Source organism: Bombina bombina, chromosome 4 (genome assembly GCF_027579735.1).
Source record: "Bombina bombina isolate aBomBom1 chromosome 4, aBomBom1.pri, whole genome shotgun sequence".
Classification (NCBI taxonomy): domain Eukaryota; kingdom Metazoa; phylum Chordata; class Amphibia; order Anura; family Bombinatoridae; genus Bombina; species Bombina bombina.
Genome location: NC_069502.1, coordinates 442,789,657 through 442,812,825, shown reverse-complemented (window position 1 = coordinate 442,812,825; position 23,169 = coordinate 442,789,657). Strand labels below are relative to the sequence as shown.

Here is a 23,169-nt window from a genome sequence, read left to right as displayed (position 1 = left end):
TCCTTTTGGCTGAAAAGCATCATCCGTTTGGCCTATGAGACTGCTGGCCAGCAGCCTCCTGAAAGAATTACTGCTCATTCTACCAGAGCAGTGACTTCCACATGGGCTTTCAAGAATGAGGCTTCTGTTGAACAGATTTGTAAGGTAGCGACTTGGTCTTCATTGCATACTTTTGCCAAATTTTACAAATTCGATACTTTTGCTTCTTCGGAGGCTATTTTTGGGAGAAAGGTTTTGCAAGCAGTGGTGCCTTCCGTTTAGGGTACCTGTCTTGTTCCCTCCCTTCATCCGTGTCCTAAAGCTTTGGTATCCCACAAGGATTACTTTACTTTGGATACACCTTGCAAGAGAAAACAGAATTTATGCTTACCTGATAAATTACTTTCTCTTGTGGTGTATCCAGTCCACGGCCCGCCCTGGCATTTAAGTCAGGTAAAAATTTTTTTATTTAAACTATAGTCACCACTGCACCCTATGGTTTCTCCTTTTTCTTCCTAACCTTTGGTCGAATGACTGGGGGGTGGAGCTATATGGACAGCTCTGCTGTGTGCTCTCTTTGCCACTTCCTGTAGGGAATGAGAATATCCCACAAGTAAAGGATGAATCCGTGGACTGGATACACTGCAAGAGAAAGTAATCTATCAGGTAAGCATAAATTCTGTTATAATATATATACACACATATATACATACACACACGTCTTTTTGGGGTTAACAAAAGGATACTAAGAATAAAGTAAAATTGGTAACCAAAAATGAAATGCATCTTAAAAAGGCAGAGTAAAGTCAAAATTAAACTCATGATTTAGATAGAGCATGCAATTTTATACAACTTTCCACTGTACTTCTATTTAATTCTCTTCATTTTCTGGTATCCTTTGTTGAAAAGCACACCTAGAGTAGCAATGCACTACTGGGAGCTAGATGGCGATTGTTGGCTCCACTAATATGCCTCCTATCATTGGCTCCTCTGATCTGTTCATCTAACTCCCAGTAGTGCGATGTTGCTCATTCAACAAATTAAGCAAATTTGATAACAGAAGTTGAAAATTGTGTGCTCTGAGTCATGAAAGAAAAATTTAGGGTTTCATGTCCCTTAACAATTACATGATCTCTCTCTGTAATGAAAGTATTATTTTGACATTTATAAAAACATAATAGATGAGGTTAAAAGAAGACAGAAGAAGTCCATTGAATCCACCCTATACAGATCCTACCTTATTTACAATAAAGAAGCTGCAGATTAAACTTTCATAAATAGAATTTCAAGCTGACCCAATTCAACACAAGCAATCATATCTTTGCATTCTGTTTATAGCCAGAAATGTAACTAAGCCAATTTGAACCCTTTGAGTGCTAAGCACTTTCCCACCAGGGTGCAAATGTTTTTTTATTTTATATTTTTAAAAATATATATTTTTTTAAACTTTTTTTATTTATTTCAGATCACCAATACTTACACTGTTGGAAAGGTTAGGTGATTACCTTTCCAATGGTGGGTCTTGGGGGTCTGTAGCTGCTTAGATGCCTGAGATACAGGCTTCTAAGCAGCATGCCTCCTGCTCCTATATGTTAATGTTAAATAAAGTTGCGCGGCGACGTCATCACGTTATTACGCTTGACGTCACCACGGAAAACGGGAAGCCCCGGCAATGCCTGGCATTATGCAGCACCGATCGCAGGGGTAGGAGCCCCCAGATCTCCCTCAAGTTGGGAGAGTGCTAGCGACGGCTCTGAGCCGTCATTAGCACCAGTGGGAAACTCTGTGATGGCTCAGAGCCGTCATTAGCACTCAAGGGGTTAAAGGACCAGTAAATACAGTTTATTTGCATAATCAACAAATGCAGCATGATAAAAAGAAAACGCAATAGCACTTAGTCTTAATTTCAAATTAGTAGATTTTTTTTTCTAACAAATTACAAAGTTGTGTCTATTCCTTCTACTCCTGTATCATGTGACAGCCAATCACAAATTCATATATGTATATTCTGCAAATTATTGCACATGCTCATTAGGAGCTGGTGACTCAAGTGTAAATGTAAACACTTAAATGTGCACATTTTGTTAATGGAATTAAAATTGTGAAGTTGTTTAAAATTGCATGTTCTATCTAAAACATGAAAGTTTAAATTTTGACTTGAGTTTCCCTTTAATTTTATCTAGGCTACTGGCATTCACTACTTCCTTGGGCAAGGAGTTCCACAATTTCATTGCTCTTACAGTCAATAAATGTTGACGCTGCTGGAGCTTAAATATCCTTTCCTCTAGCTTTAAAGTGTGACTTCTTGTCACAATCAATTGCCTTAGAATAAACAATGCTCCACCTGGGCTTTGAATATCACCTCTCAAGCTTTTTTTTATTTTTTAAAGTAAACAGCCCCAATTTGGCTAACATTTCCCAATAGTTTAAATCCTCCATTCCCCCAATTAGTTTTGTGGCCCTTCTCTGAACTTTTCCTAATTCTACAAAGTCCTTTTTTAAAATGTATCCCGAGGTCTACAGTCCATACTCAAACTAATGCTGGTCTATGGTCCATGTAACAGCAACAAGTAATTGTTGGAAGGGTAGTAAAATGGAAGCGAGGAATGCAAAAATGAAAAACCATAAAATTCAGACTAAGCAATGCTGCCATTCAGAAATGCAGGTACACATGTAAAGCATTGCTAATTAAAAACAGACTGTTTAGCAAGCAGAATATTATATCAATCACTCAAATATAATGTGAGCAGATGATCATAAAACAACTGGTTCCTGTTTTTTATAGAACAGGCCCATACTGCATACACACTACCCCAGAATAACTAAATCCATTTCTTCTCACCTACATATCCATTTGGGTCCCGTCCATCTAGCTCAAACCGATCATTAAGGTAGATTGCAAACTTCAGAGCCTCCTCAGGAGAACTTGTCCATTCCAGGATCTTCTTAGCCCAGTACATCCGAAGAAACCCATGCATTTTCCCTTCCATTACCATTTGGAGCTATGTAATGAAACAAAAACCATAGTAACTTGTGATGTGAATTTAAAAGATTGTGTAAAAGCTCTTTTCAAGTTTCCAGAAACTCCCAAAAACTAGTATTCAGCATAAAACTTAGTACCTGAGCTGCATTCCACAAAGGATCATGAGTCTTCCCAGCTTCCAGCTTCTCTAAAGTGTACAGATGAGTCCTCTTGTCTTTTGCATGGTCTTTTAGAGTGTTTTTGGCCCAATCATAAGCACCTGTTAATATAGCAAAATTGTTTGAATTTTACAAAAAAACAAACTAAATTTATCCTTACCTGATAAATGTATTTGACACGGTGAGTCCACAGATCATCATCAATTACTGTTGGGAATATCACTCCTGGCCAGCAGGAGGCGGCACCACAGCAAAGCTGTTAAATATCACTCCCCTACCCACAATCCCCCAGTCATTCGACCAAAGGGAAACGAGAGAAAGGAAGTAACACAAGGTGCAGAGGTGCCTGAGGTTTATATAAAATGAAACGGTCTGAATACAGGGCGGGCCGTGGAGCCACCGTGTCAAGAAAGAAATAAATCAGATAAGCATAAATTTTGTTTTCTTTCTAATGACACAGCGAGTCCACGGATCATCATCAATTACTGTTGGGAACCAATACCCAAGCCAGAGGACACAGATAAGGGAGGGACAAGACAGGAACCTAAACAGAAGGCACCACTGCTTGAAGAACCTTTTTCCCAAAAGAAGCCTCAGCCGAGGCAAAAGTATAGAATTTATAAAAAGTGTGCAAAGATGACCAAGTTGCAGCCTTGCAAATCTGTTCCACAGAAGAATTATTATTGAAGGCCCAGGAAGAAGAAACAGCCCTTGTGGAATGAGATGTGATTTTCTCAGGAAGTTGCTGTCCAGAAGTCTCATATGCCAAGCGAATAACACTCTTCAGCCAAAAGGAAAGTGAAGTAGCCGTAGCTTTCTGACCCTTGCGTTTCCCAGAAAAGCAAACAATGCAGAAGACTGGCGAAAGTCCTTAGTTGCCTGCAAATAAAATTTTAGCACTCGCACAACATCCAGATTATGCAACAAGTGTTCTTTGTAAGAAGGATTAGGACACAAAGAAGGTACAACAATTTCCTGATTAATATTCTTTGGGCAGGAAACCAAACTTAGTACGCAGAACCATCTTATCAGAGTGAAATATAAGATAAGGGGAATCACACTGTAAAGCAGAGAGTTCAGAAACTCTCCGAGCAGAGGAAATAGCAACAAGAAAAAAAAAAAAAAAAAAAAAAAACTTTCCAAGATAATATCTTAATATCTAAAGAATGCATAGGCTCAAACGGAGCCTGTTGTAAAACTTTAAGAACAAGGTTAAGACTCCATGGAGGAGTAACAGGTTTAAACACAGGCCAAATTCTAACCAAGGCCTGACAAAACGATTGCACGTTTGGCACATCCGCCAAGCACTTATGTAACAAAGCCGAAATCTGACCCGAGTACTTGCCGACAAACCCTTCTCCAGACCATCCTGGAGAAAGGATAAAATCCTAGGAATCCTTACTTTACTCGAAGAGTACCCTTTGGATTCACACCAATACAAGTATTTACACCAGATCTTATGGTAAATTCTGCAAGTCCCAGGCTTACGAGCCTGAATCAAGGTCTCAATGACCGACTCCGAAAATCCACGCTTAGATAAAACTAAGCGTTCAATCTCCAAGCAGTCAGCTTCAGAGAAAAGAGATTTGGATGAAGGAAGGGACCCTGAAGTAGAAAGTCCTTCCTCAGAGGCAGTCTCCAAGGTGGAAAGGATGACATTTCCACTAGGTCTGCATACCAAATCCTGCGAGGCCCCGCATGGGTACAAAAAAAAAAAAAAAAAAAAAAAAAAAAAAAAAAAAAAAAAAGTACAGTACAATATAAAAAAGACACCAGACAAAGTTTAACAAACACATACATGGGGAATTGAGGGCCCTGTTCCCGTGGGAACTTACAATCTAGATGGGTAGGAGGGTGAGAAACAGGAGGTGGGGACTGCAAAGGTGAGAATGATGTTAGTGTGGAGTTAGATGGGGGCAGCAATTAGGCAAGTGGAATTAATTTGTTACTGATTTGGAGATAGGCTTCCATGAACAGAAAGGTCTTTAGGGAGCGTTTAAAGGAGGAAAGGGTTTTGTAGGTCAGGATGAGAATTTTGAATTTAATTCTACTGTTGATGGGTAGCCAGTTAAGGGACTCGCAGAGAGGTGCAGCAGATACAGAGCGTCGGGAGAGGTGGATTAGCCTAGCAGAGGCATTTAAGATGGATTGAAGAGGGGAGAGGCGGGAGAGGGGGAGGCCAGTTAGGTTATTACAGTAGTCAAGTCGGGAGATTACCAGGGAGTGGATTAGCCGTTTAGTAGTTTCAGCATTAAGAAACGGACGAATTTTGGAGATATTGCATAGGTGGTTGCGACAGGAGGAAGAGAGCAATTGGATGTGGGGTATGAAGAACAGATTGGAGTCAAGTGTAACTCCTAGGCAGCGGACTTGGGGTGATGGGGAGATAGTGGTGTCACCAACAGTGATTGAAAAGTTAGGAACCAGGGTAGAATTAGAGGGGGGGGGGGGATTAGAAGGAGTTCAGTCTTGGACATATTGATTTTTAGGTGGTGAGAGGCCATCCAAGAAGAAATGCCAGATAAGCAGACACTGATGTGAGAAAGGACAGAAGGAGAGAGTGAAGGGGTGGATAGGTAGATCTGAGTATCATCAGCATAGAGGTGGTAGTTAAAGCCATAGCTACTGATAAGTTTACCCAGTGAGGAAGTATAAATAGAGAAGAGTAGAGGACCCAGAACAGAGCCTTGAGGTACTCCAACAGACAGAGACAATGGAGAGGAGGAGTCGCCAGAAAAGGAGACAGAAAAGGACCTATTAGAGAGATAAGAGTGGATCCAGGAAAGTGCAGTGTCAGAGAGCCCATAGGAGAAGGGGATGGTCAACGGTTTCAAAGGCAGCAGACAGATCAAGATAGACAAGTATTGAGTAGTGGCCGTTTTTTCTAGCAGAAAGAAGATCATTGGTAACCTTGGTGAGGGCAGTCTCAGTTGAGTGTTGGAAACGGAAGCCAGATTGCAAGGGGTCGAGCACTGAGTTGGAGGACAAGAAGTGGGTTAAGCGATCAAAGACTAGTTTTTCCAGGACTTTTGAAGCTAGCGGAAGCAGTTATATGGGGCGGTAGTTTTCAGGAGAATTGGGGTCGAGGGAGGTTTTTTTTTGAGGATGGGGGGTAACCTTTGCATGTTTGAAGGAAGATGGGAATGAACCGGAAGTAACGAATAGGTTGAATATGTGAGTAAGAGCTGGAGTGAGGGTAGAAGACAAAGAAAGTATTAGATGTGAAGGGATAGGGTCAAGTGGGAAGGTAGTGAGGTGTGAGGAAGATAATAGGAAACTCCCTTCATTCTCAGTGGAAGGTGCTGAGAGTGGTGGAGGGCGTTGTGTTGGGATATTACTTCGGATGGTAATTGTTTTTTTGAAAAAGTAGTCTGCCAGGTCTTGAGCACTAAAGGCAGATGAAGGGGGTGGTGCAGGTGGATAAAGGAGAGAGTTGAAAATGGAGAAGAGACGTTTGAGGCATGAGTAGATATAAGAGAAGAGAAGTAGGTTTGCTTGGCTAAGTGAAGGGCAGAGGAGTAAGAATAAAGAGTGAACTTATAGTGGAGGAAATCTGATTCAGAGCGGGATTTCCTCCAGGCACGTTCAGCAGCACGGGAGCATTTTTGCAGGTAGCGTGTTTGCTTAGAGTGCCAGGGTTGGAGCCGACGACGTGAGGTTTTGCGTATTTGGGGAGGAGCGAAAGTGTCCAGTGCAGAGGAGAGAGTATTGTTATAGTGGGCTGTAGCAAGGTCAGGGCAGGATATTGTGGAAGTGTGGGGGAGGTGTTTTTGAATAAGGATGGAGAGTTGTAGAGGATCCACAGTGTGCAGATATTTACAGGTGCGGGGATGAGGGGGAGACGTAGGTTTAGCCTGTATGTTAAGCTTAAAGGTGAGCAGATGGTGGTCTGAGATGGGAAATGGGCAGGTGGCGTCAGAGAGAGAGAGAGAGAGAGAGCAGAGGTAGGAGAATACTAGATCAATAGAGTGTCCGTCACGGTGAGTGGGGAATAGGGTGGATTGTGAGAGACCAAAGGAGTTTGTGAGTGAGAGAAGCTTAGAGGCAGCAGGGGCAGATGGGTTATCAACGGGGATGTGGAAGTCGCCCAGAATTAAAGCAGGTGTATTTGTAGAGAGAAAGTGAGAAAGCCAGGTAGCAAAGTTATCAAGGAATTGGGAGGTTGGTCCAGGGGGGCGATAGATAACTGCCACCCTGAGGGAGAGGGGGGAGAATAGTCGGATGCAGTGAACTTCAAAGAAGGAAAAGGAGAGAGATGGATGAGGCTGCAGGTGCTGAAAGGAGCAGGAGGGGGAGAGTAAGATTCCAACACCGCCACCATGTCTCTCATCTGGCCTAGGTGTGTGGCTAAAGTGGAGACCACCGTGCGTGAGAGCAGTAATGGAAGCAGTGTCAGAGGAAGATAGCCAGGTTTCAGTAATTGCTAGAAGATTGAAGGTGTTAGAAACAAACAGGTCATGAACAGTTGTAAGTTTGTTACAGACAGAGCGAGCATTCCAAAGAGCACAAGAAAAGAGAGGGGATAAGCACTGTGGGTTAATAGAGATGAGATTGTTAGGATTGTGTGACCTAGAGTTTTTGCAGTGGGGGACTGAGTGAGAGTGTAAAAGTGTGGTGATTGCTGCAGGGCCAGGGTTAGGAAAGATGTCACCAGCAGCAAGCAGTAGTAGGAGTGTGAGTGACAGAAGGTGAGAGGGGGACTTGTAGGAATGGGTATGATTAGACACAAGAGAGTTAGATGGGGAAGTATTTCTAAGGAGACAAAGTAGTTCATGAGAGGAGAGCATAGGGGATGAGAGAAGTGAGGGTGAGAAGGATAGTGTGGGGGTTATTGTTGCTTCAGGGAAGTGCAGTGATTTTTAGGAAGAGGGCAGACAGAAATAGCAGAAAAGACATGGAAATGCAGGTGTATAGTTAGTAAGTTTTACCTGTTAGTGGGACTGCAGTTTCCCCACTCCAGTTCTTAACTCGGCCACTTGTAACACAGGGCACAAAGAGCCAAGTGTTCATCTATTTGTAGCAATCAGATTATAAGTTGTAATGATTTGATTCAAGGCAGCTGTGCACAGGCAGACTAGTTAGGAGACTGGAGTTACACACACTTGCAAAGTAGATGGGGGAGGGGGGGAGACAAATGGCTGGGAAGCACACAGATATTGTACAAAGGAACTGATAACAAATCTAACAAAAAAGCAAACAAAAAAAAAATCATAAATCCAGAAAGCAGGAGAGATACATACCAGTGTATTATAAGCAAATTAAAAGGGACACGGAGGGGCAACCAGGCAGATAAAGGAACCAGGAGAGATGCAGGGTTAGAACAGTGCTTCATGTTGTTAGTAGAGCATTCTAGGTGGTAGAGTTATAGATATAACTCCAGTTCTTAACTCGGCCACTTGTAACAGAGCACAAAGAGCCAATCAGATTATAAATTGTAATGATTTGAGAATTACAGACGCCTTCTCCTGCTTAATTCGAGCAATGACTCTTGGAAGGAGAGCGAATGGAGGTAACAGGTATGCTAGACTGAAGTTCCAAGGAACTGCCAGAGCATTGATCAGAAATGCCTGCGGATCTCTGGACCTCGAGCCGTATCTCGGAAGTTTGGCATTCTGACGAGAAGCCATGAGATCCAACTCCGGCTGCCCCCACTTGAGGGTCAAGCTGGAAAACACATCCGAATCCAGGATGAAAAGTCTGTCTGCTCAGAAAATCTGCTTCCCAATTGTCCACTCCTGAGATGTGGATTGCAGAAAGACAGCAGTTGTTGGTCTCCGCCCACTGAATAATTTGGGTTACCTTTGTCATGGTCAAGGAACTCAAGAGTTCCCACTGGTGGTTGATGTAGGCCACCGAGGTTATGTTGTCCAACTGGAATCTGATAAACCAGGCTAAGGCTAAGGCTAACTGAGGCCAGGCCAGAAGAGCATTGAAGATTGCTCTCAGATCCAAGATGGTTTATGGGCAGGACTGACTCCTCCTGGGTCCATAAGCCCTGAGCCTTCAACAAGCCCCATACTGCTCCCCAACCTAGAAGGCTGGCATCCGTGGTCACAATCGCCCAGGAGGGTTTGCGGAAGCAAGTACCCTGGGAGAGATGATCCTGAGAAAGCCAAAACGGAAGAGAGTCTATTGACGCCTGATCTAGATTTACACGCGGAGACAGGTCCGTATAGTCCCCGTTTCATTGTCTGAGCATGCATAACTGCAGAGGTCTGAGATGGAACCGAGCAAAACGGAATGATGTCCATGGAAGCCACCATCAGAAAGATTACTTCCATACAATGAGCCACTGACGGCTGTGGAGAGGACTGGAGCGCAAGACGAGAATTGAAATTTTCTCTTTTTCTGACCTCCGTCAGAAAATCTTTATTAACACGGAGTACGACCCTTGTAGCTGGAACCAGAGATCTTTTTTCCCCCAGATTCACCTTCCATCCATGGGATCAAAGAAAAGACAAGATCTCTGTATGAGATTCTGCTTGTTGAAAAGATGGTGCCTGAACCAGAATGTCATCCAGATAAGGTGCCACTGCAATGCCCCGAGATTGAAGCACAGCTAAAAGAAAAAATTCTGGGAGATGTGGCAAGGTCGAATGGAAGGGCCACAAACTGGAAATGATTGTCCAAAAAGGCAAATTTCAGAAACTTGTGATGGTCCCTGTGAATGGGAACATGAAGGTATGCATCCTTTAGGTCTATGGTTGTCATGAACTGACCCTCTTGTACCAAGGAAAGAATGGAGCAAATAGTCTCCATCTTTCTAGACCCCAGACAAGAACAGAGTAAGTTTTCTTCAATCAAGATTTTTTTTTTTTTTTTAATGCAGACACCTAAACTTCACCTACTCCTTTCACTACAGGCAAAGAGAATGACTGGGGGATTGTGGGTAGGGGAGTGATATTTAACAGCTTTGCGGTGGTGCTCTTTGCCTCTTCTGCTGGCCAGGAGTGATATTCCAAACAGTAATTGATGATGATCCGTGGACTCACTGTGTCATTAGAAAGAATACAAAATGAAATCTCTTGTTATTGGAACTCTTACAAATTTCAGGGCACTCAGGGGTGTAAAAATATGTAAAACGTTCTCTCCTTCACATCCAGAACCCAACCTAGCAAGATAAATAGCTCTCAAGCTAAAATTTCCCTCTCTAAAATTCTTTGAGGGACCTTCCAGTACTGGTGAGACGTTTGAAAACTTTGGTAATTTCATTTGCAAACACCATTTATATATCAGGGATGTCTGGTAGACAGATGATATAATAATTTTAAAATGTATCTACTTACAAGGGACATAACACCACAAAAACATAAATTATGCTTACCAGTTAATTTCATTTCCTTCTGTATAAGGAGAGTCCACGGCATAATTCCTTACTGTTGGGAAATACTGAACCTGGCTACCAGGAGGAGGCAAAGACACCCCAGACAAAGGTTTAAATAACTCTCCCACTTCTCCTATACCCCAGTCATTCTGCCGAGGGAACAAGGAACAGTAGGAGAAATATCAGGGTATAAATGGTGCCAGAAGAAAATATTTAGAGGGCCGCCCATCGGAGAACACGGGCGGGGGCCGTGGACTCTCCTTATACAGAAGGAAATTAAATTATCTGGCAAGCATAATTTATGTTTTACTTATTACTGTAGGGAAACTTATACCCAAGTACCCAAGCTCTAGGAGGACACTGATAAAGGGAGGGACAAAGAGAGGCGGACCCTAATCTGAGGTTTTGCAGGCTGTGGTGACCTTTCTCCCGAAGGCTGCTTCAGCTGAAGCAAAAACATCAAACTTGTAAAATTTAGAAAAATTATGTAAGGAGGACCAGGTAGCCGCCCTACAAATCTGATCCATAGAGGCCTCACATTCTTAAAGGCCCAATAGGAAGCCACTGCTCTAGTAGAATGAGCCATAATCCTCTGAGGAGGTTTATGTCCCGCTGTCTCATAAGTAAAGCAGATAACACTCCTTAACCAAAAAGATAAGGAAGTCGATGAGACCTTCTGACCCTTATGCTTTCCAGAATACACAACAAAAAAGGAAGAAGTTCGTCTAAAATCCTTAGCAGCCTGAAGATAGAACTTCAAGGCGCGAACCCCATCCAAATTATGAAGCAAATGTTCCTTCAAAGAAGGAATGAGACACATTGAAGGAACCACAATAGACTATAAGACTTTCTGACATTCTTAGTAGCTTCAACATAGCATTTCAAAGCTCTTACCACATTCAAAGAATGTAGAGATCTTTCAAGAGAATTCTTAGTGTCAGTATAGGCCTGGTTATAATACAATATATTTAATAATTACGCTTTAAAATAAACCCCCAATAAAATGCATATACAAAACAATTAAAATTAATGTAAATTCCTAAATTCTTTAAATTAGTTAAAATTTATAGACAAATTGAATTATATTTGTAGGAACCAGGTTATGAATCAAACTATACACGTTTATGCTGTTATAATATGCTATATAAAGATCATAAAAATTACCTTATTCACAATAATCTCCCAAATCAGAGTTGCATTTAAACACCACAATGAGATGCCAAGGTATGGTTTGTTAAATTTCCAGACAAATATACTTAAGCTATTTAGCCCACAAATGATTCAATACAACTCTAATTAAAACACCAGAAGAGATTATATATATATATATATATATATATATATATACATACTTAATGTAAACAGCCAGTTTATATGCCAATTTATCTAAGCTGAAGTATATTCTTTAGCAGCAATAAGGCAAATTCGAAAATATATTCATATGGCTACCATTATAAATTACTTGGCAAACAAAAGATTAGTTTTTTTTTTTTTGTTTTTTTTAAATATTTTTTATTGAGGTTTTGCGTAACAAACATAAAAACATAGTCCGCCTTTTGATAACATAAGAAAGATCCAAACATAGTTGAGCAAAATAATTCAACAAATATAAAATACACAGTTAATAGGCTGATGGAACCTCGATTTTGTGATCCAATAATGTAGTTGACTGACCAGTTAAGAACATATTTCTAGGCCAAATGGTCTATGGGTATAGAAGCTAACTGATGGTCAGATGGATAGCTCTTTATGAGCTACAAAAAGCAAATGAATGAATATATAGTATGGGGAGGGTGGAAATTCAGCGGGTAAGCACCGCTCTTTAAATGAGGGACAGGGTGGGAGGGCGGGGCCATATATAAACAAGGGCAATTTAAGAGATATACCGTCAGGCATTAATAATATAAAGTATAAATGGTGGGTACATTGACAGCTCTACACTTAGGCCCTTTCCTAAGAAAATAGTCACAAGCTCAAAAAACAAATATATTATATAAACATCCAATCTTGACATAGTATTACAATCCATATATGCATAGGTTGATGTATAGGCCACTTAAGATGGGGAAGACTATGAAAGGATATGGGCGTTAAGGCTTAAAGAGATAAATTTCTCTAAAAAGGTATGGATGCCCCAATTACCTCAGCGCTTAGTCTTTCTAACCTATAGTATTATGGATGTACTAGTGTGAGTGGTGGATGAGGCGAGAGAAGTGTGAGCAAGTCCTGAAATATTGTATATGTGAATTAGGAGGGGGTATAGAGGGTAATAGTGAGTGAGGAGCAAATAATCTGTAATTATGAGGGGAGCTGGAGATGTGTGCGGCTTTATGCGGGCTAGCTAGAGTGTAAATATGGTCATAATAATGCTATGTGTATAATTAAAGGTTAAGTAATGAAAACTTACAGCTCAAATTACTAAATTGTGCGTATTCTGGAGATAGTATACTTGAAGGTAAAAGTAGGAATATACCCTATGTGTATGAATGCAGCGCTCACTAGTTCGTGTATGTAGAGATGAGGAGCATACAACTATTTCACCTAGACCTATCTTAATTTGAGACCTATGGGTAGTTCTGCACACAGAAAACAAACATGTGATCTTCAATTTTTGTTATGGATCCTCTATGACAGATGAGAGAGCTAGGCCCCATAGTAAAACCATGTAACATTAGATAACCTAAAGTATATAGCAAATGAGAGTGGGCAGAGAGTAAAGACAAATTACTATTCTCCAGCATCCTATATCCCAAGGAGAGGAATAGATAAAGTGAAATATACCCAGCTAACCGCTATTAGTTATGCATATGAATAGGTATGCTTGAGTATAGTCATACCCTTTTAAAAGGTCACAACAGTCCCTACCAGGGAATGCTAAGGCCTCTAACAGACTGCCATGAAACAGGAGAAAAATGTTAAAAAAGACAGAAGGCCCCAATAATGCATCTAATGTTTTTTTAGCCCTTACATAAGAATATTATAAAGAACACTGCAATGCTAGGGAACAAAAGTATAATATTGGTCTAGGGAGTTAGGATGAACAGCATAAAAACACAGGGCTCCTTATGACTCTAGTGAGTTATTTTAGCACATTGAAAATAAGGGGCAATGACCTTAAGGTGAAGAACAGCTCTATTTAACATGAGTTTCAGTCAAATCTTGAGGGATATCCAACCATGTGCCTCCTGAAAAATCTTTATATTGAAGATGCATATATTATGGCCTAAAACAGGCAGAGAGACATCTAACTATCAAACAGTGAGTTAAAACAGATATACTGGCAACAATATCTATATGCGAACTGAGGATGAGACAGTAAAACCTAGTTTTCAGTCATAACGTACAAACTCAAGCACATATAAAATATTTTGAACATATAGCATATAAAACTACAAGAATATATGGGGTTTGTCTAAATTATATTATTGGAGCTGGTCTGACAAACAATCCTCAGCAGAGGTTAAGAACAATAACAAGTGTGTTTTCAGTGCCTTAAAGTTCCAATATGCTACCGTGTATGCAATAGTCATCCCACTCCGGAAGCTGAAAAACTGTCTGGGTGCCGTGAGCTACAAGGTAGTACCCAATGCTTGAATGATGTTAATCCCTTCTTCGTCAGATCAGAGTGGCTCAGTCTATTTGGGGTTGCATCGGCTAACAACATCGGACCTGACTGAACCCACAGATTAGCGTAATGAACCTTCTTAGGTCCGTATATAGAATAGCTCTTCTCCCGCCTAGTCGCTATCTGATCACAATGGCTCCAGACGCTGGGACTGTTATCCGGGTGTAATAGTAGATCAGCGCGACTGCCGTGTGGTACAAGTTCCACAGAGCGTCCCTCAATCTGCGCAACAGGATCAGAGCCATCAGAGGTGCATTCGTCCTCCAGCAGAAAAGTATTTTGCTGCCCCACTATCTCGAAATCGCGGGTAAGCTGGCTTTCGAAATTGTCCGCTATGGGATAGCATGTATTTGCAGTGTGCTGAGGCTCTGTGCTTTGCGTGCAGCTATCAATTTTCTCCGCCATATTGGATGCGTGGTTGTCTCCTGCTCCCATAGTGGTCTTAAGAACATGCGTAAGATCCTGGAAACTGTTGAAGATCTGCCGGTCTAGCTTGCCGAGTAATGCCTTTATTAGCAAATATTCTTCCTCCATATTCAGAGCAGCGTGGGTTTAATGTGTAGTAAGAATATCTCCACTCTAACCCGGGCATGAGAAGAGTTGCGAGCTCTATTTCAGGTCCTTAGTAGTGCTTTCAGCAGGCTGGATCAATTCATCTTAGATCAGGGTCCCCTCACATTAAGGTATCTGTACAGAGTAAGTCTGAGGTAAATTGGCTTAAAACTTCAGGAATAATCGGACATTTGTAGAAAAATATTTAGAGAGCTCCCAAAAGTGCAACCTTCCATGTCTGCTGTGTGGCCACGCCCCCAAAAGATTAGTTTTAAACCACACAGGATTAAGAATGCAAGCTAAAATACCAAGTGCCCTTTTAAAATTACTAACTGCAATTTGACTATAGTCTTAGAATACCAAATCAATGTTTCAGCTTCCAGAGTTTCTGCGATAAATCCAATTTCACCTCATAAATTAAGAGGTAATATTTGCAAGATGGATAAAAATTAGGCCCAGATTGCTTTATAATAGACTGGATTGCAAGGCTGCAGTTTGTCAGCCAAAAATTCAGCAGCAGCCGCCCTTTCTCTCTCTTGCCTGGGGTTATATCACGCGATATAATCCCACCCCTTTTTATTCTAATCATTAGTGAAATTAGGATGGTAGGCCCTTCGGAAGCTTGTCCCTGATTGGTTATTTGAGAGTCGCCCCCCTGATTGGCTACTGGGAAATTTCATTTTCAACAGTGAAATGTCTTTTGGCTGTAACACTGGATTTAGGCCATCGGGGGCAGCAGAGACAAATAGTTTCATTCAAATATTGCTGCAGTTCCATTATCTAATCTATAAAATGTTTATCAAATACACTATTTATTTATATTAATAAACCTGTCTGGTCATATGTTTACTATACATTGATCATATTTTGTCATTTTTCCAGATTATTTTAATATGAAACCTCAAAATTATTTCTAACATCATATTATCTTATATTCATATAAAAACACAGCATATTTCAAAATCAGTACACCTCTTTCTGAGTGCGTAAAACATATGACAATTTATGGAACAACCACACGTGTATTTGTGAGATGCCTGAAAATTAAAAAGAATAGGTTATTTATATTTTTCATTTAGCAGACATTCACATTTAATATTATACGAACAGACAATTTCATATCAATTTATTGGTATCTATTAGTTAATAGTCTAAGGCACATATTTAATGTTTGAAAACTATATATATATATATATATATATATATATATATATATATATATATATATATGTATGATTTGTCCAAACTTCGGATCCTTAAGACTTCTATGATTTTTTTTTTTAAAATACATACGTTAAGACATGTTAAAATCTTAACTCTCAGGCTTTCAACTTCCTAGGCATAGATAATCTCTCAGATTTGTATGTTCATATTTAATATGTGTCTAAATATACATGTCATTTGAGTATCTTAAACTCACATGAAAATTTTGCACAATCCTTTTTGTAAGATTTATTTTTGCCATGTCATACAGGTAACTTGAGTTCAGATGCCTTATATGTAGGCTGACCATATTGCCGCTTTAAAAAGGGACACATATAAAAAATACATATGTCAGGGCTGTTTTCAGGACTGTTTAAAGAAATGGTTTTGTATAAGAACCCTCACATATGTATTTTTCATATGTGTTCCTTCTTAAAGCGGCAATATGGTCAGCCTACTTATATGTATTTAGATCTCAGCAGGGACAATTTATCACCTATATGCTAAGGGTTATTTCATGGGCTTAGTGTTTGCTTATCTGATTTATTCAGACTTAAGGCTCCCTCTGTATTGAGCAGTGAGGGGGTCTGTAAATCTATTATCCATTTTGGGCAGGAAACTCCATATATGGACCTACACATCTGAGAGTTTTAAAATGCTAATATCTACTTTGAAGTGGCCCACTGATCTAAGAAATTACTGCCTGAACTAATTAGACCAAATGTTTTCTTCCTTTGTTCTCATTTAGATGTATTGTAAAGGGGGTTTTGGGGTTATGGCTATAGCCCACACAATTCATGTCAAATTTTATATTAACAAAAATGAAACAATTCATGTGGTACATCTGTAGTCCACTTCATGTTATTCACAGATACCCTGACATTAGGATTAGGACACAAAGAAGGAACAACAATTTCCCTACTAATGTTGTTAGAATTCACAACTTTAGGCAAGAATGTAAATGAAGTACGTAAAACCGCTTTATCTTGATGAAATATCAGATAAGGAGACTCACAAGAGAGCCGCCAACTCAGAAACTCTTCTAGCAGAAGAAATAGCCAAAAAAAATAACACTTTCCAAGAAAGTAGTTTAATATCCAAAGAATGCATAGGCTCAAAAGGAGGAGCCTGCAAGATCCTTAAAACCAAATTAAGACTCCAAGGAAGAGAAATAGACTTAATAACAGGTTTGATACGAATCAAAGCCTGAACAAAACAGTGAATATCAGGAAGTTTAGCAATCTTTCTATGAAATAAGGTAGAAAGTTCAGAGATTTGTCCCTTCAAAGTACTTGCAGACAAACCTTGATCCAAACCATCCAGAAGAAACTGTAAAAACCCGAGGAATTTGAAAAGCATGCCAAGAAAAATTTATGAGAGGAGCACCATGAAATATAGGTGTTCTAAACCCGATAATAAATATTCCTCGAAACTGACTTACGAGCCTGTAACATAGTGTCAATTACAGAGTCAGAGAAACCTCTATGAATAAGAACTAAGCGTTCAATTTCCATAACCACAAATTTAGAGATTTGAGATCCAGATGGAAAAACGGTGCTTGAGACAGAAGGTCTGGCCTTAAAGGAAGTGGCCAAGGCTGGCAACTGGACATCCGGACAAGATCCACATACCAGAACCTGTAAGGCCATGCAGGTGCTATCAGAAACACATGAGATTGTTCCATTATGATCTTGGAAATCACCCTTGGGAGAAGAACTAGGAGGTGGAAAAATGTAAACAGGTTGTGAGAACCAAGGAACTTCTAAAAGCATCCGCCATCTCTGCCTGAGGATATTTGGATCTGGAAAGATATCTGGGAAGTTTCTTGTTTAAACAAGAAGCCATCAGATCTATTTCTGGAAGACCCCACATCGCAACAATCTGATGAAACACATCTGGATGGAGAGACCAGTCCCCTGGATGCAAAGTCTGACGACTGAGATAATCCGCTTCCCAATTGTCTACACCTGGAATATAAATCGCAAAAATTAGACAAGAGTTGGACTCCGCCCAAAAAAGTATCCAAGATACTTCCTTCATTGCTAAAGAACTGCAAGTCCCTCCCTGATGATTGACATATGCCACTGTTGTGATAATGTCTGTCTGAAAACAAATGAAGAGTTCTATTTAATAGAGGCCAAGCCTGAAGAGCTCTGAAGATAGCACAGAGTTCTAAAATGTTGATTGGTAACCTCGCCTCTTGATGTTTACAAACCCCTTGTGCTGTCAGAGACCACCAGACAGCTCCCCAACCAGTAAGACTTGCATCTCTTTAGATCACAGTCCAGAAGGACGAACAAACCAGGCCCCTTGAATAATGATGATGGTCCAACCACCAAGACAGAGAGAGTTGTATGCTGGGATTTAAGTATATCAGTTGCAATATCCGAGTATAATCCCTGCACCATTGATTCAGCATGCAAAGCTACAGAGGTCTCATCTGAAAACGAGCAAAGGGGATCGAGTCCAATGCTGCAGTCATAAGACCTAAAACTTCCATGCACATAGCCACTGAAGGGAATAATCGAGACCGACGGTTTAGACAAGCTAAAACCAATTTCATTCGCCTCTTGTCTGTTAAAGACAGAGTCATCGACGCTAACTATCTGGAAACCTAAAAAGGCAACCTTTGTTTGAGGAATCGAGAAACTCTTTTGTAAATTGATCCTCCACCATGCCTTTGAAGAAACCACACTAGTTTCGTGTGAAATTCTGCTAAATGAAAAGACTGAGCGAGTACCAAGATATCGTCCAAATAACAAAACGACGCAATACCCTGCTCTCTGATTACAGATAGAAGGGCACCGAGAACCTTCGAAAAGATTCTTGGAGCTGTCGCTAGGCCAAATGGAAGAGCAACAAACTGGTAATACTTGTCTAGAAAAAGAGAATCTCAGAAACCGATAGTGGTCTGGATGAAATGGAATATGAAGATAAGCATCCTTTAAGTCTGCCTTTTTGTTCAGCAAGGGCATTTTATGTCCACAGTAGAGTAGTCCTCATAGTTACCATCTTGAAAGTTGGGACGATTTAAAAGTTTCAGACCCCGAACTGGTCTGAAAGAATTCTCTCTTTCTTTGGGACAATGAATAGATTTGAATAAAACCCTGTTCCTGTAGAGGAACTGGAATAATTACCCCTGAAAGCTCTAGATCTTAAACACATTTCAGAAAAGCCTGTGCTTTCACAGGATTTGAGGAAGGAAGGAAGGAAGAAAGAAAGAAAGAATCTTCCCATGGGAGGCCTTATTCTGAAACCTATTTGATACCCTTGAGACACAATATTTTGAATCCACTGATTCTGAACAGAACCTGACCAAATTTCCTGAAACAATTTCAATCTGCCCCCCACCAGCTGAATTGGATTGAGGGCCGCACCTTCATGCAGACTTTGGGGCTGGATTTGGTCTTTTATAAGGCTTGGTTTTATTCCAATTTGAAGATGGTTTCCAATTGGAACCAGAGGCCTTAGGGGAAGGGGTAGGCTTTTGTTCCTTATTCTGACGAAAGGAATGAAAAAGATCAGGAGCCTTAAATTTACCCTTAGATTTCTTATCTTAAGGTAAAAAAAAAATAAAAAAAAAAACTCCCTTCAGTAATAGTGAAATTAATAGAATCTAATTGAGAACCAAATAAATAACCCTAAAAAGATAGATATAGTAATTTAGACACAATGTCAGCATTCCAAGATATAGGCCATAAAGCTCTTCTGGTTAAAATAGCTAAAGACATAGATTTAACATCGATTTTAAAAATGTAAAATATAGCATCACAAATGAAATGATTAGCACGTTGAAGCAGAAGAATAATGCTGGATAAATCATGATCTTCTACCTGCTGGGCTAAACTATCCAAACAAAAAGTTGAAACAGAAGTCACATCGGCCATAGAAATAGCAGAAGTACTATCTTCCATAAGAATAGAGTATATTTGGCAAGAGTGGAAATGGCTCCATCAACCTTAGGAACTTTTTTCCCAAAACTCTAAATTAACCACAGGTAAAGGATACAGCTTCTTAAACCTAGAAGGATTGAAAGAAGAACCAGGCTTAGACCATTCTTTAAAATCGTATCAGAAACAGCATCTGGAACAGGAAAAACCTCAAGTGCAACCTTAGGTTTAAAAACAGTATTCAAACGTTTACTGGCTTTATTATTAAAAGGACTAGACTCTTCAATACCCAAAGTAACCAGAACTTCCTTCAATAAAGAACGAATATAATCAATCTTAAACAGATAGGAAGATTTGTCAATTTCCGAATCTGAATCAGGATCTTCTGAACCAGAAGAATCCTTATCAGCAGAGGATATTTCAGTATGCTGTGGGTCAATACAAATTTCATCAGAATTATGAAAAGTTTTAAAAGACCTTTTATGTTTATTTGTAGGAGGAATAGCAGACATAGCCTTATCTATAGCTGCAGCAATATAATTCTTTACATCTGCAGGAATATCAGGTACTTTAGATGTTGAAGGAACAATAGACAATGTATTCGTACTAATAGAAACATTATCAGCATGCAAATGCTTATGACAGATGCCACATAATTGGGCTGAAGAAATAACAGTTAAATTACAACAGACACTTCGCTTTGGTAGAACTGTGTTCAGGCAGCATGGTTTCTACAGCATCAGAGGCAGGATCAGATTGAGAAATCTTGCAAAATGTAAAAAGAAAAAAACATTTAAACAAAATATCCAATTTCCTCATATAGCAGTTTCAGGAATGGGAAAAAAATGCTAAAGTAAGATGCAAAACAATAAGCATCATAGCTCTTAATAAAGAGAACCAGAAGCATTCAATGAAGAGGGGTAATATACAAAAAGTTTTTTTAGCGCCAACTATGACGCAAAAAGGAAGTTTACAAATTATATTACATATTAAGCTCGACTTCGTGCCCAAACAACTCACGTCCACAAAGACACAGGAAATGAAGAGACTTAAAGGGACAGTCTACACCAGAATTTGTATTGTTTTAAAAGATAATCCCTTTATTACCCATTTCCCAGTTTTGCATAACCAACACAGTTATAATAATATACTTTTAACCTCTGTGATTATCTTGTATCTAAGCCTCTGCAAACTGCCCCTTTTTTCAGTTCTTTGACAGACTTGCAGTCTAGCCAATCAGTGCCTGCTCCCAGATTACTTCACGTGCACAAGCACAGTGTTATCTATATGAAATATGTGAACACCCTCTGGTGGTGAAAAACTGTTGAAATGCAATCTGAAAGAGGTGGACTTCAAGGTCTAAGAAATTAGCATATGAACCTCCTAGGTTAAGCTTTCAACTAAGAATACCAAGAGAACAAAGCAAAATTGGTGATAAAAGTAAAATTGGAAATTTGTTTAAAATTACATGCTCTATCTGAATCATGAAAGTTTATTTTGGCCTAGACTGTCCCTTTAAGTCACCTTCGACACAATTTCGAGCCAAAAATTACGCCATAAAAAAACCCTGCATTTTGCGTCCCCGAGAGCCTAGTTTGCCCACGAAAATTTTGAAACAAAGTCAAATTTGACTGAATCTGGAACCCCAGGTAAGCAAAAATTATAATCTTCCCCAACATAAATTCCATACTGAAACTGAGAGTCTGCAGAAAAGGGAAATATACATAGACCTGACTCTTGGCAAATATAAGCAAATACATATATTTAAAACTTTATAACAAAGCGTCAAACATAGCTGAGAGTGTCTTAAAAAAAATTAAACATACTTACCAGAAGACACCCATCCACATATAGCATACAACCAAACCAGTACTGAAAAAATATCAGCAGAGGTAATGGTATAGAAGTATAACGTCGATCTGAAAAGGGAGGCAAGGAATGAATCCCTGTGACCGATTACAGAGAGCCTTTGAAAGGATTTCCCATGGGTGAAACCACTAAATCAACAGGCAATAAATCCCTTCACATTGCTCTGACAAACATTGTACTCAGAGGAATTTGGGCTTCAAAATGCTTAGAAGCGCCTTTCACAGAAGAAAATCAAGCAAATCTTGCTTCAACACCTCCACAGGGAGGCAAAGTTTGTAAAAACTGAAGTATGTGTGTGGTGGGAGGTGTATTTATAGGCATTTTGAGGTTTTGGAAACTTTGCCCCCTCCTAATAGGAATTATGTCCCATACGTCACTAGCTCATGGACTCTTGCCACTTACATGAAAGAAAATAGGAGTAAATTAGAAAGTTGCTTAAAATTGCATGTTCTATCTGAATCACGAAAGAAAAAAAATTGGGTGTCCCTTTAACTAGTACAGCTGAAACTACACACTATTAAGAGGATTCATTTTTACATTACAATGTCTCTTTAAAAGTACATTAAAGTCAGACAGAGCCTGTAGTTTTAAACAACTTTCTATTATCTAATTTGCTTCATTCTCTTGATATTCTTAGTTGAAAAGCATACCTAGGTAGGTTCAGGAGTAGCAATGCACTACTGGGAGCTAGCTGCTGATTTGTGCCTGCACTTATATTTAAGCAGAAATGGGGCTTTTTTTTTTTTATATCAAAACTATATATTCTTATTTTTGTATTTTTTTTTTTTAAGTAGACAACACAAGGTATTGATCTAGGCCATCATTTTGCCGCCCTCCCTCTGCCATTGGGCCACCCACACACCTTCCCTGCCTACTGGCACCTACAGAGATTGTTAACAATCTTGCAAGATGGTTTCATATGGTAATGGACCTTGCTCCGTTACCTTATAAAGGCAAATGCTGGAAGCCCACAGGCAGTAAGTCTTGGTTGTCATTTGAGAACCGAGACTGCTTTGGCTTCCAGCATTTATATCTATGTTACAGGGTATGGTGGGCTATGTACCACATAATGAGTTTCATACATACATTGTGATATTCTTTAAATGTACTACTGTAATCCTTATTTGTTCATTTTGACATTTTTTTAAATTAATGTGTTTCCTAAATACATATTACCAATGTATTTCTGTTTTTAGTTTATTATATAGAAATAAACTAACTCTGCTAAAAAAAAAAACCCCAAAAAAACCCTTAATCCTAGACTAGCAAGTCAGATGAGTAAGAAATTAGGCGTTTTCCTATCTTTAGATATGAAATAGCTATTTTTTTCCCAAAGTTACCTTCAACTTTGTCATAGTTCTTGTTGTAGAAGCAGAAGTTGTCGGCTAGTTCTCTCCTTATCACAGCCTCTTCCACAAAGCTGTCAACAGACTCCTTGGACTTACTGCGATACTTCTGCACCTCTAAGATGGCTCGTTGAACAGAGAGCTGCCCTGATGGGGATAGGGGAGAAGAATAGAAGTCATATGAAACAAATGTAGCAGTTCAAAGTACTATAAAAAGGTGAGACAATGGAACACATACTC

At 39.6% G+C, this 23,169-nt stretch overlaps 1 protein-coding gene across 3 annotated transcripts in view; it reads right to left on the bottom strand.

The window, feature by feature from the left end:
• Positions 1-23,169, bottom strand: part of LOC128656402 (deoxyribodipyrimidine photo-lyase) — a 44,648-nt gene that overhangs the window by 7,614 nt on the left and 13,865 nt on the right. For all 3 annotated transcript variants that reach the window (XM_053710286.1, XM_053710287.1, XM_053710285.1), the window contains 3 exons: positions 22,924-23,076; positions 3,100-3,221; positions 2,822-2,981 (listed from right to left, as the gene is read on the bottom strand). In XM_053710286.1, coding sequence (XP_053566261.1) covers positions 2,822-2,981; positions 3,100-3,221; positions 22,924-23,076 — 435 coding nt within the window. The remainder of the gene's footprint in view (positions 1-2,821; positions 2,982-3,099; positions 3,222-22,923; positions 23,077-23,169) is intronic.